Here is an 18616-nt window from a genome sequence, read left to right on the forward strand (position 1 = left end):
ATGGCCACGTCGCTCTGACATAACCATAGGTAAACCCGATACGCCCATGTATGGGCATGTCACTATGACTCAGACATAACCATAAACAAACACGATACGCCCATATATAGGCCAGGACCACGGCCACGTCACTCTGACTCAGATATAACCATAAACAAACACGATACGCCCATGCATATCACTATGACTCAGACATGACCATAAACACACCCGATATGCCCATATACGGGAGACCCTGTTGTCCAGAGCCACAGAGCCGACCGCTATGCGCGTAGATGGACATACAGTACAGACATATACTGTAAACTAAAGAAATGATAAATAATCTCATGCTTAACCACAGCTGAGACATTCAAGCCAGGGGAACATTTCTAAAGGTTAAAGCATATCACTCGCCAAAAGGTTGTTACTTTTGAATAATAATAATAATAATGCCCCACAATATGAATACATTTTGATATGTTTCATTCTGATAACTGTTGTGTAATCACTGGGGGGTGGCTTTACCGTGATTATCGGCTCTTCAGTGATGCCTGCGGAACTCGGCTCTGCCTCGTTCCTGACCGCATCACTGTCGTGCCAATAATCACGATAACGCACACCCCCTCGTGTAATATCGTTTAATTGCGTAGAGATTCTATTTAAATTTTGGTCATGTTACTGGTTCTAATTTTGGTCGTATTTTTCTATTAATTGATAATTCATGAGCTTGTAGATCTACAAGCTATGAGCTTGTAGATCTACAAGCTATGAGCTTGTAGATCTGCTATTTTTGAAACATCTTGAACATTTGTGCAAATATTTGAATATATATATTTTTCAAAAGGAACATTTTTGACTCAAATCTTCGCTTCTGGGGGGGTCCCTAGAAATAAGCTTCTGACTTTCTTGTTTTTATCCTTTTGACTATTCCCTGTGTACATTGTTTTGTTATGTGCATATTGTCAATAAATTAAAAAAAGATTACGTGATAATAGGGCTACGTCCGGATCCTTATCGTCCTCCCTAGTCTCGGTACTTCCGAGATGTCATTTCTTTTTTTGACGGGGGGGCCCGCCCCAGCACGGGGGAGCGTTCTCCAATCACACTGTAATATGTATGTTTAATATTTATAAGTAGATGATGGTCATCATATTGGGAGGGAAAATCCAGGTGTATGCATTACTTCAGCAAACACTCAGATTGTTAATAACCCGATGATATAAAGTTCTAAATCTAAATGTACTAAAACATAGAGATACAATTACATGTTCGCAACCCATCACAATGTTATATGACACTTTGTGAGCTTGTAGATTGGCTATTTTAACAAAGATAATTCAGTGTACAGCACCCACCCTATTTCATCTTTATTCTGTAAACATTACTTCAGAAATGATAGAAATATCTTTTTACCTGTGTCTGTGATGAGACTGATCTCTACCATGTGACCTCTATTATGCACTGTCTCTTTAAGAAGACCTAAGGTTAGCCAACCATTGGTGATATTGATTGACTGCCCTCCCATTCACAGGTGATTCAATCACCATGAAAGCTTAAATAAACTTTTCAAGCCAACTATCCTGAAACTTTAGCTCTTCCTTGTCTGGACAGAATCAAATTGGTGAAATTGAGGCACCGTCCTTGTCCCTTTGTTTAAAAGGTTGGTGAGTGTTATCCCACATCCTTGGATGTTGACTTTTTTAACCACTTAAAACGTTTTAGAGTTAATAAATTGCACCTGAGTTGGATCTGTACATGGACTCTTATTATTTTTTCTCTGCACCAAATCTCTTAACCCTAGCCGATCTACAAGCTCACAATACGTTGTGATCTTGTAGATCGACACTTTGGCCAATGTTACCCTCCCATATGGATGATGGGGTGTTAAGTGGTTAAGTACATGTTTTTATTTTATTTTTATTTATTGTCTTAACCCAGAAGAGTTTAATTCTGGGAAGGCACATGCAACTCCTGGGCAGTGTTGCCAGATTCTGTGAGAAACAAGCAACCAGGTCTAGGAAAACCAGCCCAGCCGATCTACAAGCTCACAACGCATGGCATCGCGACGCGTTGTGAGCTTGTACATCGGCTATTTTCAAATAAAATCTTGCGAGGGAATTATAATAAGCAGATCTGGCAACCCTGCTCCTGGGTGCCATCGGAAATGAAATTTTTTTGGAAGATAAACGTAAAAGTTTCATGCACTTGCAATATTGTGGCAACAGCTGTATTGCAAGAGAAATTGCAACAGAAATGGTATTCAGTCAATGAAAACCCATTACTAATGTCAATCGTTCTGCAGTTCTGTGTCTTCCAAAGATGCATCTATCCTGCCTTTTGCTGTGTCTGTGCCTTAGCATGCTTGCTGCAGCATCTGGTGAGTACACAACAAATTATAATTATTTTAGGGGGATCTAGGGGGTCTCCAACAGAATTGGTTAATATAGCAACTATACTGCTCAAAAAAATAAAGGGAACACTTTGATCCCTTAATTCTTTTGAGCAGTTTTTGTTAGCATTATGTACACTGTTCATGAAAAAACTCAAAATAATTAAGGCATCAAAGTGTTCCCTTTTATTATTTTGAGCAGTGTACTTTAACCCCATAATGCGTCGGCTATTTGAAAATAACTGATCTACAACTACAACACACTGTCTCTCTGCATGTATGTGAATATTTACCTTCGCTCTGGATAAGACTTAAGAGTGTCTGCTAAACAGTGGTGTAAAGCACATTTACTCAAGTACTGTACTTAAGTACTATTTTGAGGTACTTTTACTTTACTGGAGTATTTCCAATTGTCTATGCTTTTACTTCTACTCCACTACATCTCAGAGGCAAATATTCTACTTTTACTCCACTACAATTATTTGAAAACTTTAGTTACTTTGCAAATATGAATTATTACATTATAAAACATACATTAACCACTTTATCCCTATTTCATACCTAGGCTATTTGAAAATAGCCGATCTACAAGCTCACAACGCGTCGCATCGCGACGCGTTGTGAGCTTGTAGATCTGCTATTTTCAAACGTTTTAGCACTTTCACTTTTGGTACTTTAAGCACATTTTGATACCAATACTTTTGTACTTCTACTCAAGTAAACTTTGCATTCCCGATTTTTACTTGTAACGGAGTACTTCTACGTTGCAGTATTGATACTTTTACTTAAGTAAAACATTTGAGGACTTTTTCCACCACTGCTGCTAAATGCCTTAAGTGTAAAATGTCGTCATCTTTCAGGAGGCAGTGATTGGTGCTATCATGGCTGTGGTGAGTGAGGACAACGTTTTTATACATCTGGATCAAAATGCAGGTACATTCTTCTCTGGTTTGTGTGTGTGTGTGTGGTATATTTATGAAGTCTTCATTCTGTTCTGTCAGAGCACACTCCTAGCCACTGGAGAGACATCTCAGGGGCTTTCTGTGGAGGGACGAGGCAGTCTCCCATCAACATTGTCACCAGCCGTGTGGTCACTGACCCCAGACTCCAGAACTTCAAGCTTGACGGCTTCTCCAAGCGGCGTGTCTTCAAGTCTCTGACCAACACTGGCCATACAGGTAATAATACTCATTACATCCAGTGGTGGACAAGTACTCAACCCCCGTACTTGAGTCAATGTATAGATACTCCTGGTCAAATATTTGTCAAGTGAATTACTGGAGTACTTGCTTTTATAAAATAATAAAAAATAATTTTATACCTAGGCTGTTTGAAAATAGCCGATCTACAAGCAGTAGATCTGCTATTTTCAAACGTTTTAGTACTTTTACCTTTGGTACAAGTAGCCTACATTTTAATTCCAATACTTTTGTACTTTTTACTCAAGTAAATTTAGAATTCTGGACTTTTACTTGTAACGGAGTACTTATACATTGCAGTATTGATACTTTTACTTGACATTTGAGTACTTTATCCACCACTGATGACAGTAAAAGTGGAAAAGATCCAAGGCTGACTGTAGTAAGACTTGACTTGGGACTGTTGCAGTGAGCTGAAGTTGTAGTTTCACTCTGAATCCAGTAGATGGCGCACAATAACCTCAACATGAAGTGCAGCAGACCAGTGGTTCTCATAGAACCACTGGTCTGCTGGTTCTCTGGTTCTCATATTGGGTCATTTGGCCACAGATCCTGATTTGAAAAGGGAAGATTTCCCAACATTTTGTCTTGTCAATATGTGTCAACATGTTTTTTTTGGGGGAAAAACACCTCCATTGTCTTATAGCAGAAAAATCTAATGGAACTGGGGTCCCCAGCTAAATGAACTGTTCATTTAGCTGGGGACCCCCTGGAACCTGGGGGGTATCCATGGGAGGTGTCCTCACCTGTGGGGTGCTTGTAGATCTATTTTCAAACATTTTTGAGAATTTAAGATTTGATTTGATACATTTATTTTGTACTTGCAGATAAAATAAAACGACAAGAACCAAGAACAATGAAAGCCACAATATAGAAATAAAATACAAATGAAGTAAACAAAAAACATTTAAAATGCGATCATTGTACATTCCCAACATGTTCAAAAAGGAGTAGGAAGAAGCAAAACGTATTTACTCCTACCCCTGTCTTATTTAAAATTCATAATCCATATAAACAATTACAAAGACATACAGTTTGATGCCTATAACTTTTGTCCTTTTTACGCCAGTACAATTCTGAATACAGGACTTTTACTTGTTACAAAGTATTTTTAAATTGACTTAAAAATACTTTAATCCACTATTATTTGAAAACTTTAGGTACTAGTTACTTTGTAGATTTTGATTATTATTACAAAACATACATTCAGCCTTATATACATTTCGGCCATTTGAAAAAAAGCAGATCTACAAGCTCACAATGTGTCGAGCTTGTAGATCTGCTATTTTCAAAATATTTATTTACACTTTTGATAAAACGGGGCATTCTGCATAATGAGTACTTTCTACTTTTGGTACTTTAAAAACATTTTGATACCAATACTTTTGTACTTTTACTCAAGTAAATTTGTATTTTCCTGACTGTAACAGTGTATTTCTACATAGCCATATTGATACTTTTACTTAAGTAGAGTACTTTTTCCACCACTGGTTTTCAGTGAAGTGTGACTTGGAGGAGGCGTGGGTTGCAGTGAGTGGAGGAGGACTCAATGGAAGCTACTCTGCGGTCCAGTTCCACTTCCACTGGGGAGAGGACGCATACTATCTTCCTGGCTCAGAGCACACCGTGGATGGACACAGATACCCCATGGAGGTATTATATATATATATATATATATATACTGCAGTGGTTCCCAGGGGGGTCCCCAGATGATTTTGGGGGTCCCCAGATGTTTAGCTTAACCCTTTTAAGACTGGGAACGCATCTGTGTCATTTTAGATTTCTTTGGCTTTTCAAAAATAGCAGATCTACAAGCTCATAGTGAGCTTGTAGATCTGCTATTTTTGAAAAATCGTGAAAATCTGCAAATCTTTGAACATATACATATTTTTTTTAAGCGAACATTTGTAAATCAAATCTTTGAGTCTGGGGATTCTACAAATGTTTTTTTTAAACGCATGTTGCTATATTCAGTGGTTCTCAAACGTTTTCATGTCATGGATCTCCAAAATTATGTGGCTGCAGACCCCCCCCTCCCATCTCAAAATATGTTGTTCCAGGGACCCCCAAAAGCAAAGATTTGAGTTCCCTTTTCCCCTTTAAAAATATATAAATTCAAAGATTTGCACATTTTCACGATTTTTCAAAAATAGTAGATCTACAAGCTCATAGCGCGGCACTGCTGCCACGCTATGAGCTTGTAGATCTGCTATTTTTGAATAACCAAAGAAATCTACAAATGTGTAACATTGTTTGCTCACTCAACAGTAAACAAGCCAACGTACAGTATAAGTGACAATGTAATCACTTTTAAGACCAAAATGTATTTTCTGTCCATAGATGCACATTGTGAGCCTGAAGAAAGGTCTGACTCTGGACCAGGCCATGGCTCATCCAGAGGGAATCTCCGTTCTGGGGTTCTTCATAAATGTACGTTGCCACATGTTTCTATTGGAAATAAAACTAATAGCTGTGTTATGCTTGAGAAGCAACATATGAACAATGAATAAACCATTTCCTATTGTCTCTGTATGCAGAAGGAAAACAGAAGGAAAACCTCAAAACCATGGAAGGACTTCACCTCTTACCTGAAGTACCTCACCTCTAAAGGTTAGTCCACTGCCATGGTTCTCAAACGTTTTACTTCCATGGACACCCATAACTCTTGAGAGTGTACAAATGGAACCGAATGGATCCCCTGTTTCAGCTGCAAGCTTATTAGAGTTTGAAATTATTTCAGTTAGTTAAAATTGTTTTTTAAAGCGGGTTTGCTACTTTAGTTTGTTTTTTTTATTCTTTGAAAAGGCTTATTTTTAGATTCAGGAAACATATTTGTAATGATGGAGCAGATAGTTGAACTTTTATGCCATGTTTGTGAAAGCAGCACCTGGACTGTGACTAACCACTACTTGGTTTTATGACAAATAGTTGATCTACAAGCTCACATCGCGATGCTTATTCGCTATTTATATGTGTGTGTGTGTATATATATATATATATATATATATATATATATATATATATATATATATTTTTTTTTTTAAAGAAATGTGGTCAAGCTGTAGGGGTTAATTTTAAAGCCAATATATCGTTGTGGTCGGGTGGAAACCACGTATGTCTAAAACTTTTCAGGAAATTGAGGGGGAACAACATGTGTTCCAATGTATTTAGTCACAAGCTCTTGTACTTTATATTGGTTCAATATTTAACACACACACACTTTCACATGAAACAGCCGATCTATCGCGACACATTGTGAGCTTGTAGATCGGACATTTTTGCCACATTTGTGTGACACTGTAGTATGACTATGTCGGGCATTTAATTCATGAAAACGGTCAGAAGTCTTCTTTATTACAACATTGACAACGCTTCGACGCTTCGATACGCTGAAGCGTATCGAAGCGTTGTCAATGTTGTAATAAAGAAGACTTTACCGTTTTTGGTGTGCTGGGTCTACCTCCTTTGAAGTTGAGCCTTTTTAGCCCAGAACCCACAGTTGATTTAGTTACGTTTCCTTTGAATTGATCTATGAAAATATAGGGGTGTGCCGATATATCGTCCCGCGATATATCGCGATACGTTTTCGTGACGATATGTATCGTTTTGGGGAAAAAAAATATCGTTTTGAAATTTTTTTTTTTTTTTTTTTTTACAATAATAATAATCAGGCATGCAAACAGCCCCGAGGTGAAAAGGGTGACAACATGTTGTTTTTTTTCGGGTCAGGTGTCACACTATTGCCCTATTTGGATTCAAAACGGCTATTGTAGCTGAAAAGCTACAAGTTTGCGTCTGAATAATGCAAAAACAGAATTATTTGTTTGCATTTTTTCTCCCCCATATATTTTCATAATAAAAAAGTGCGTATCGTATCGTATCGAAATCGTATCGAAGTTGTGAGACAAATATCGTATCGTATCGTTTGGTGAAATTAGTGTATCGGCACACCCCTAATGAAAAAACATAATTTTAAATCTGGAAATGCAAGGTTTCTGACTGATGGCCAGTGTTGCCAGATTCTGTGAGAAGCAAGGAACCATGTCTAGGAAAACCAGCCCAAAAGAAGCGACTATGGGCCACATGAGCACTTTAAACATATACATCAGCTATTTGAAAAGCTCACAACGCTCACAACTCTCACGAAAAGCTCACAACGCGTCGCGATGCGACGCGTTGTGAGCTTGTAGATCGGCTATTTTCAAATAAAATCTTGCGGGGAAATTATAATAAGCAGATCTGGCAACCCTGCTGATGGCAACAATATTCATGTACTTTTTAATGTATTTTTCTCCTCACAGACGCTACGGTTAAGATAAGACGCAGGATCTCTCTCAGTGATCTGATTGGAGATGTGGATCTGACCAAATTCTATCGCTACAGGGGTTCTCTGACCACCCCCACCTGCAACCAGGCAGTGGTTTGGACCATGTTCCACGAGCCCATTAAAGTTAGAAACTCACTGGTGAGTGAACACACACACCCCAGTGGTGTAAAGTAACCAAGTACATTTACTTAAGTACTGTACTTAAGTACAATTATTTGTAAGGTATTTGTACTTTACTTGAGTATTTCCAATACTTTTACTTCTATTCCACAACATCTGAGCCAAATATTGTACTTTTACTCCACTACAATTATTTGAAAATTTAGTTACTTTTTAGATTTTGCTTTCTATTACTAAACAACATTAGCCACCTAAGGTCTATATATGTCGGCTATTTTCAAAAGATTTCTATACATTTTGGAAACTTGAAATGGGACATTTCTGCATAATGAGTACTTTGACTTGTGGTACCTTTCAAATACGTTTGTACTTTTACATTTTTTTTTACATTTTTTTATATTGAACCTTTACTCGTAACAGAGCATTTCTACATTGCGGTATCGATACTCATACTTAAAGGAGTAGGTCACCCAAAAAATTACTTATTTTCTATCAATTACACACCCCATGAAGCCTTGAATTCATGGATTTGTTTTTGTTGCCTTCCTCTAAAGCTAATAATGTGATTCCTGTCTCCTACCGGCTAATGTATCCGGTAGGAGACACAAAGTAGATTCTTTGTCTCCTATACCGGAAATACACACGGTCATCAAATTGTTGGCTTAGGAATGCGACAAAAATAAATCTTCATGGGGCGTGCAATTGATAGAAAATAAGTCTTTTTTTGGGTGAACTCCTCCTTTAAGTAAACATATGTAGTACTTTTAACACCACTGCTGTTGTGTCACACTGTTATTTATATATATTGTTTTTAGATCAAGCTGTTCCCGATGCAGACTGGGCTCCACAACGTGTATCGACCGCCACAGCCTCTGAACGGACGGCGTGTTTCTGCATCCCCTGCCATTGGCTGGAAGCACTGACTGATGATGCTAAATACAGCCGTCTTTGTTTAGTTTCATTCTGTGAGCTCATCCATGGTGCTATGATGATGATGATCACTGCAGTAAATGATGACAAACTTGCTTAATAAACATGCAGTACAGTATATTGATTGGTTTGATTTCTTTACATCATAACCCTGAATCTGCCGCTTTTCGACTACAGCTTTAGCCCGACACTGCATCAAAATATCTAGCGTTTCCATTACAATAAAGTATCCCCTCGCACTACCCCCCCCTCCCCCCCTCTCCTGGAGGTAATCGACGCCCCTTTCTTCAACACTAGTTACTCTGTAAACACTGCGGGAGCAGTGTTGCCATGTCCGCTTATTATAAGCGACATTGGGCTTATTTTTCTGCAAAGTTGCTTGTAAATATTGTTGCGGGTTGCGTTATTTTGGGCTTGTTTCTAAAGTGTAGTTGATTATTTGGGCTTGTTTCTAAAGTGTAGTTGATTATTTGGGCTTGTTTCTAAAGTGTAGTTGATTATTTGGGCTTGTTTCTAAAGTGTAGTTGATTATTTGGCCTTGTTTCTAAAGTGTAGTTGATTATTTGGCCTTGTTTCTAAAGTGTAGTTGATTATTTGGTCTTGTTTCTAAAGTGTAGTTGATTATTTGGCCTTGTTTCTAAAGTGTAGTTGATTATTTGGGCTTGTTTCTAAAGTGTAGTTGATTATTTGGCCTTGTTTCTAAAGTGTAGTTGATTATTTGGGCTTGTTTCTAAAGTGTATTTGATTATTTGGCCTTGTTTCTAAAGTGTAGTTGATTATTTGGGCTTGTTTCTAAAGTGTAGTTGATTATTTGGGCTTGTTTCTAAAGTGTAGTTGATTATTTGGCCTGGTTTCTAAAGTGTAGTTGATTATTTGGGCTTGTTTCTAAAGTGTAGTTGATTATTTGGGCTTGTTTCTAAAGTGTAGTTGATTATTTGGGCTTGTTTCTAAAGTGTAGTTGATTATTTGGGCTTGTTTCTAAAGTGTAGTTGATTATTTGGGCTTGTTTCTAAAGTGTAGTTGATTATTTGGCCTGGTTTCTAAAGTGTAGTTGATTATTTGGGCTTGTTTCTAAAGTGTAGTTGATTATTTGGGCTTGTTTCTAAAGTGTAGTTGATTATTTGGGCTTGTTTCCAGTGTTGTTTAAACCAATGGTGGTTCTTAGACATTTTCATGTCAAGGACCCCCAAATTAATGCATTTGTCCGCATTGTCCGTTTTTTTTCAGGAAATGACAAGAACTACAGAAAGTGGAGTTAGGCGGTTTTGTTCATTAATAAGTCCAGCTGATTGGACCTCCAAGCTCACAATGAGCTCAAAACAGCAGATCTACAAGCTCGCGACGCGGTGTGAGCTTGTAGATCAGCTATTTTCAAATAAAATCTTGCGGGGAAATTATTATGAGCAGATCTGGCAACCCTGAACAGGGCTGTTGGCTTGACGGCAGTGGGAGGTAGAGCTTCTCCTCTCCCGATGCCCAGATCCTCCAGGTTAAAGGTCATGTTGGTTCTGCTACGCCCCCTGCCACCACGTCCAGCCATGATGATGCAGATCAATGATTATGCAATATGCGTCTATGAGGGACGATGCCGGGAAAATATATTTTAAAAGATCAAAGTGTTGACTGTTAACCCTTGCATTGTGTTAGAAAACTGCATCCACTTGTGGTGTTAGCGGGTCAAATTTGACCTGTGATTTAAATCAACCCAAAATACTAAAAAAAGTATTATTTTCATTTTTTTTTTCTCCCACCTCATAGCTGACTTGTAATGCATTCATATCCATGTAAACACTTTTTAAAATATGTTGGGTTAGGGCTAGGGTTTCATCTTTCAATATATCTCATGTTAAAATTCACTCATTAAATGTCCTATAATGAAGGCAATGGATAGTGATGTTATCTAGCATTAATAGAATAAAAAAAGTTATTATCAAAAAAGTGACACTAGTGGTGTTAGGGTAATCTTTGACCCATATACCATAGAAGGTAAAAAGTCATTTATTTTTCATAAACTCAAACTTTATTTTACTCCTGATAGCAAATGCTAATTGAGGACAAGTCTCTCTCACTCTCAAACATGTAAACATTGAGCCACACTTCTCTTCCGGGTCATTTCGGACCCTAACACCTTTAGAGACCATCAGAAATTAAAATGATGATAAAATTTTGTTTCAAGCCTCGTTCCAATAAAGAAATGTAAAGGGTATTTTTTACCTATTTAAACTTGAAAAATGACCCTAACACAATAAACCTTTTATTTTTTGGTGTCATCTGCATAGAATGGCATATCTGACGGAGTTGATAAAATGCTTATGTTTTTTTTCATTCCACAGCACAGTCAGTGATTTAGAATCGTAATTATTGTTGGAATTCCAACAAATGGTTATTTGTTTGTGTAGGAAGTGATACGACCACACAGCTACATCTCATGTGGTCACAGGTTACTGCTAAGTGTAGTGAAGTGCAGTGAGCTGGGATTGAACCCGAGGCTCCCACTCGCCAGTCCGACGTGTTACCAGTCATGCCAATAGGGCGGAGCCCGATTGGCAGGTCTTTTGCACGCCCGTTCTGGCTACTATGACTGTGGGGGCTACAATCACCCCCCTGATCTTTGGAGCGCGTCCTCGCGCTTCGCGCCACGGACCACCGTGCACGACGTCCCTCATGTTCCTCACGCAAGGATATTACGCTCCTCGTCCTGCCGACTACGCCAGATTGTAGTGAAGTGCAGTGAGCTGGGATTGAACCCGAGGCTCCCACTCGCCAGTCCGACGTGTTACCAGTCATGCCAATAGGGCTGAGCCCGATTGGCAGGTCTTTTGCACGCCGGTTCTGGCTACTATGACTGGGGGCTACATAAGCATTACATTCATGGTTCAAAATCAATCTGGAACAAACCGTCTCTTAAAATGAGTTGGGTGCCAGAGGGTTTCTAAAATAATGTACAGTCAGTGCCAGCATTTTTGAGCTTTCTGACTCATCTTTCAAGGACCACAGAATGTTCTGTGCTATTGCTATGTAAACACCAAAGATCTCAAAAGAAAGATTGGAATCTCTACTTTAACCAGGGAAAAAAAGTGAGTTGATAGCATGTTCTGTTTTTGAGATATTGGCTGTTGAATACAGCTTGATTTCACCAAAAACAGCACCTTTTCTCTAGAATCAGAGTTATGGCCAGTTTAGTAAATCTTTTTTTTTCAGTTTTTTTTTGAAAAATAATTTTTTTTTGCCTTCAGTGACAGTAGTCATCTCAATAGTAGTTGCTTTAGAGAAAAGAAAAAAAAAACGCTTTTGAAAATACTTGTGGTTCGTTTTCACTCCTATGGGTAATAACAATAGAATAATGATATGGAAACAAAGGCTCGTTGTCACTCCAATCTCTTTGAAGTGCATCTTAGTTTAGCTTATTTCAAAGTTCTCAAATAATAAATAATACATCAACCTTGGTTTCAGACAAGACAGCAGCATAGTAATAATAGAATAATTACAGAAAACATAAGAGGTTCACAATAAATACTACAATAACAATAAATCAAATTTCAAAGGTTCAAGGTTGTACTTTGTTCTTTCTTGTGTACAGGTTGGATTCCAACCAGACAGCAGCAGCAGCATATGTAATAATGATTGAAAACAAGTTTCACTCCAAGTTGCACACTTCACACTATATACAGCAGATAGTTTAGTGTAAAGTAATAGTGCAAAGTATTACAAAAATAGAGGTTCAAGGTTGTACCACAGTTTAGTTTATTTCAAACTCAATTTCAAAGTTCTCAAATAATAAATAATACATCAACCTTGGTTTCAGACAAGACAGCAGCATAGTAATAGAATAATTACAGAAAACATAAGAGGTTCGTTTTCACTCCAATGTATTTCAAGTGCATCTAATTTCAATTTCAAATACTACAATAACAATAAATCAAATGTCAAAGGTTCAAGGTTGTACTTTATTGTTCTTTCTTGTGTCCAGGTTGGATTCCAACCAGACAGCAGCAGCATCATATGTAATAACAATATAATTATTGAAAACAAGTTTCACTCCAAGCTATATACAGCAGATAGTTTAGTGGAAAGTAATAGTGCAAAGTATTACAAAAATAAGAGGGTCAAGGTTGTACTTCACAGTATAATACAGCACACTTCACACTATATACAGCAGATAGTTTAGTGGAAAGTAATAGTGCAAAGTATTACAAAAATAAGAGGGTCAAGGTTGTACTTCACAGTATAATACAGCACACTTCACACTATATACAGCAGATAGTTTAGTCAGCAAAGTAAAAAAAGTAAAACAATTAGGCATTAGGAGCTTCTTATGATTAGTAGAACAAATTATACATTAGGCTAAAAGTAGGCATTAGGCCAATCAATACAAAATAATAAGCAAAAATATGCATTAGGCAACAAAAAAAAGGGGCATTCTGTGATTCTACCATTTAGTGAGGTTCTTTTTGGAGTGGTACAGTGTTGTACATTCAACATGCAAGGGGACTTTACAGCCTTTACACATATACCTTGTGTCTTTTGTTGTTTTGATGCCTTTCCGGATGCAAATCCTGCATGCCCTCTGAGGTTTTTTTTTTCCTTTGGTTGGAGGGTATTTGACCAGTTCATGGTCGGTCACGATCCTGTTCAGCCTGCTCATGGGGTCTTCTTTTGGTGCCCTCCACCGTGGGTCGTGTACAGGTGGTGCAGGTGCCGCACCCTCCTCCTCCTCCTCCTCAGGTGGTGGTGGTGCAGGTGCCGCCCCCTCCTCCTCCTCCTCCTCCTCCTCGGGGCCCTCCTCCCCAAGGTATTTGAGGGAGGTCCAGGATTTGATGACGAGGTAGATGAAGGACTTCAAGTTTGTACAGCTGGCAGTGCCCATAGGATGTTTTGCCTTGAACAGGACAAAGGCATTGAACAAGCTAATCTGAAACAGATAATTTACAAACTTTTTTGGCCACTTGCATGTCTTCCTGACAAATAGATAGTACGCGATATTTTGGTCCAACTTGTCGACCCCATTCATGTACTTGTTGTACTCGACGATGCAGTTCGGCTTTTGTATTTCAACGTGCTGGCTGGGGGCCCTTTGTTGACCCTTCTTCTTCTTCTCCCTCCTCCACTGGAAAGCACTGGTCGTCTCATGTGGGTGGAGTGTGGTGATCATCTTCACGATCCGTTTGTCATGCCATGCCACCACCATGACGTCGTCCGTGTGACGCATCAGGGTTGACCCAATGGGAAGCTTGGCATTCCTGATGGCTGGTGGCTCCCCTCGGTTCGTGCGTAGGGTCCCGCACACATGGGTCTGAAGACCAAGGAGGTGTTGACACAGCTTCACTGAATTGTAGTAATTGTCCATGAACAGATGGAAACCATAACCTTTTAGGTCACCAAGGAGGAAAGTGATGGTGGCTTGCAGGGGCACCTTCTCCCCACAGAACGGCTTCATGTTGTACATGTACCCAGTGGCCGAATCACACATGATGTAGGATTTAATGCCGTATTTGATGGGCTTAGCTGGGTTGTAAACCCTCCAAGAAAGCCGCCCTCGCCAACACAGCATTCCCTCGTCTATGCTAATGTTCTTGCCTGGCAGGAACATCTCTTGGAAGTTAGCCAGCAAGGTGTTCAAGACTGTGCGGACTTTGCACAGCGGGTCCTCAGTGTGCATCGTCTCATTGTCGTCAAAATGGAGGTTACTCAGGATGAGCTGGAACCGGTTCCTGGACATGGCTTTGTGGAAGAAGGGAGTGGTTCGGATCTCATCAGTGAGCCAATAGTCAGCAATCTTTGGCTTCCCTATCAGTGCTGTGAGGAACAAAAGCCCCAGGAATTCTTTCAGATCCACAACTGTCAGGTCTTTCTTCCATGCATGCCCTCTGGAAAATGGCAGGGTGCTTGGTACACTGCGTTTGGCATACAGATTTGTCTGCTTCACGATGTGCTCAAGCAGCTCATCTGTGATGAGCAGCTCCAGGAAGTCCACAGGTTCTTCAGACTGCAGGTCAGCGGCCCTGCTCCGAGGACCTGGAGTCCCAGCACTGAAAGGGATGTCCTTCGGATGCCAAGAGTCTGCTGACTCAGACCACACAAGCTCAGGTGCTGCGCCGCTACGAGGCCTGCCACCACCTGGAAATTAGAAATGCATACGTTAGCATCAGGTGTCATCGCCATGCTGGCTTGTGGTGGACATTTGACAAAATTCTATTTTTGCCATGGACATAGAATATAGACAAACACAAAGAGCTAGCCCTAAATGACCATTACAGGTCTGTAACTCTGAGTGTGTACAAATGGAACCAAATGGACCCGTAACTCGAGTTATGGGGGTCCTTGAAAATAAATTGTTCAATACATGGTGTCATAGTAAATCAGTGTCATACATATTCTGAAGAAAACCTGGAGACTGACTTTCAGTAATTGGGTTTATGATCAAAATAAGAACACTATAAATGGTGTGTAAAAACAAAAACCATTTGGCACAGACAAGGCAAAGTCTTGCCACGGACACATGTGTCCGTGTACGGACATATTGATGACCCCTGCGTAAAATACATATTTGTCATTTGTGTGGTAAAAGAGCGCTCAGTGTGACAACAGACAAAGTTCTTACCTCGTTTACGGCTGACAGGTGGCATTACAGGTGCGTCCTCCTCGTCTTCCTCCTCCTCCTCCTCCTCCTCCTCCCCCCTCGACTGTGTGTCTGTAATCACAGTAAAATATGAAATGTAAATATGATTTACAAAAAATGAAATCAACTAATTTCACCCCCAGGCTGTGGACGATGGAGGATTGTACAACCCTTCTGCCAAGAGCACAAGTAATCAGAACATGGCTATACTGTCATGTTACAAGGACAAGCTGTACTATAAACAATAGCCATCAGGCCTAGGAGAGACATCTTGGCTCTACATCATGTAAACTAAAATGTATCATAGAGCAGAAAAATGAATAGAATAATATAAACAACATAATGTACTGACAACAAGGTAACATAAGCAATCATGATAACATAATCTTGATTTCGTCCACACCTTAGAATGAATCATTTTTATTCCTGTTGTAATGTCTTTACTTACCACGCTGATGATACACAGACGCAGCACCAGCCTCATCCTCCAGCTCATCCTCCGTGTCGGAGCCTAAGATAAAATACACTTGGTCAATATAAGTACATCAAATCCATTTAGGCATAAACAATCTTACTATGAGATGCCTGACAGAACATATGCATTTTATTAGCTAACTAATTGTGCTTATTGGAAGTCCCTCTGGATAAGAGTGTTTATGGCTAAATAGATTTGATGTACTACACTGTCTCTGTATTCTATGATCCTATAGTTTACTGAGACACTACACTGTCTCTCTGTACAGAGAGACAGTGTAGTGTCTCAGTAAACTATAGGATCATAGAATACAGAGACAGTGTCTCTGTACAGAGAGACAGTGTAGTGTCTCAGTAAACTATAGGATCATAGAATACAGAGACAGTGTAGCTTCTCAGTAAACTATAGGATCATAGAATACAGAGAGACAGTGTAGTGTCTCAGTATGCTACTATGAGATGCCTGACAGAACATATGCATTTTATTAGCTAACTAATTGTGCTTATTGGAAGTCCCTCTGGATTAGTGTTTATGGCTAAATAGATTTGATGTACTACACTGTCTCTGTATTCTATGATCCTATAGTTTACTGAGACACTACACTGTCGGTCTCTCTGTACAGAGAGACAGTGTAGTGTCTCAGTAAACTATAGGATCATAGAATACAGAGACAGTGTAGCTTCTCAGTAAACTATAGGATCATAGAATACAGAGAGACAGTGTAGTGTCTCAGTATGCTACTATGAGATGCCTGACAGAACATATGCATTTTATTAGCTAACTAATTGTGCTTATTGGAAGTCCCTCTGGATAAGTGTTTATGGCTAAATAGATTTGATGTACTACACTGTCTCTGTATTCTATGCTCCTATAGTTTACTGAGACACTACACTGTCTCTCTGTACAGAGAGACAGTGTAGTGTCTCAGTAAACTATAGGAGCATAGAATACAGAGACACTGTCTCTGTATTCTATGATCCTATAGTTTACTGAGACACTACACTGTCTCTCTGTACAGAGAGACAGTGTAGTGTCTCAGTAAACTATAGGAGCATAGAATACAGAGACACTGTCTCTGTATTCTATGATCCTATAGTTTACTGAGACACTACACTGTCTCTCTGTACAGAGAGACAGTGTAGTGTCTCAGTAAACTATAGGAGCATAGAATACAGAGACAGTGTAGTACATCAAATCTATTTAGCCATAAACACTTATCCAGAGGGACTTCCAATAAGCACAATTAGTTAGCTAATAAAATGCATATGTTCTGTCAGGCATCTCATAGTAGCATACTGAGACACTACACTGTCTCTCTGTATTCTATGATCCTATAGTTTACTGAGAAGCTACACTGTCTCTGTATTCTATGCTCCTATAGTTTACTGAGACACTACACTGTCTCTCTGTACAGAGAGACAGTGTAGTGTCTCAGTAAACTATAGGAGCATAGAATACAGAGACAGTGTAGTACATCAAATCTATTTAGCCATAAACACTTATCCAGAGGGACTTCCAATAAGCACAATTAGTTAGCAAATAAAATGCATATGTTCTGTCAGGCATCTCATAGTAGCATACTGAGACACTACACTGTCTCTCTGTATTCTATGATCCTATAGTTTACTGAGAAGCTACACTGTCTCTGTATTCTATGATCCTATAGTTTACTGAGACACTACACTGTCTCTCTGTACAGAGAGACAGTGTAGTGTGCTATAGGATCATAGAATACAGTACATCAAATATATTCAGGCATAAACACTTATCCAGAGGGATGAGAGATGCATATGTTCTTAGGTCAGGCACTCCATAGTAAGATTACATCAAAGGAAGAAGAGTATCAAAGCTGTATTGTTTTTTTGTTTAGATAATTTGACCTTCTAGCTCTTTGAAGCTGGTTAGAAGGGGGCTCGCTCACCCCCCAAAAAAAAGCAGAATAGGACATTTTGTTTACATGAACTTGTGACAGGAGAACAGGTGCAAAGGTGTTGTTCCGTTTTGTTTACATGACCTGACATTATCTCTTTGAAGCTGTCTTAGAGGGGGGGTCACCCCCCAAAAAAAAGCAGAATAAAGGACATTTTGTTTACATGAACTTGTGACAGGAGAACAGGTGCAAAGGTGTTGTTCCGTTTTGTTTACATGACCTGACATTATCTCTTTGAAGCTGTCTTAGAGGGGGGGTCACCCCCCAAAAAAAGCAGAATAAAGGACATTTTGTTTACATGAACTCATTACAGGAGAACAGGATCAAAAGTATTTTTGTTTATATGACCTGACATTCTCTTTGAGGGAGCTTTGCACCTGCTATAACAAAAAGCAGATCTACAAGCTCACAACTAGCTTCTGGTAGACACTAGTATATCTGCTATTTTTTATGATTGCCCCACACAATACATAGTTTAGCCTCCTGCATCTGTCATTGTACATAGGCTAAATTGTCATATCAATATCATACAGATCAGAAGCATATGTATACAGAATACATAATTTTCATCTCATCAGTAGCAGGCTATAGTAAATGAACCTATAACTTAGAGTGGGAGGGTCTATAGTACACAGTGAGTGTAAC

The 18616-nt window shown here is 39.1% G+C and overlaps 1 protein-coding gene across 1 annotated transcript; it reads left to right on the forward strand.

Moving 5' to 3' along the window:
• Positions 1–2340: 2340 nt before the first annotated feature.
• LOC308090942 (carbonic anhydrase 15-like) lies at positions 2341–8940 on the forward strand (the record flags this gene model as incomplete). The annotated part of the gene is made up of 7 exons (XM_080436215.1): positions 2341–2359; positions 3373–3549; positions 5069–5223; positions 5911–6000; positions 6108–6180; positions 7872–8035; positions 8833–8940. The coding sequence occupies 7 exons, from the start codon at positions 2341–2343 to the stop codon at positions 8938–8940; spliced, it is 786 nt and encodes a 261-aa protein (XP_080292341.1).
• Between the last annotated feature and the right edge of the window lie 9676 nt (positions 8941–18616).

Source organism: Gymnoscopelus braueri (genome assembly GCF_963280865.1).
Source record: "Gymnoscopelus braueri genome assembly, chromosome: 8".
Lineage (NCBI taxonomy): Eukaryota > Metazoa > Chordata > Actinopteri > Myctophiformes > Myctophidae > Gymnoscopelus > Gymnoscopelus braueri.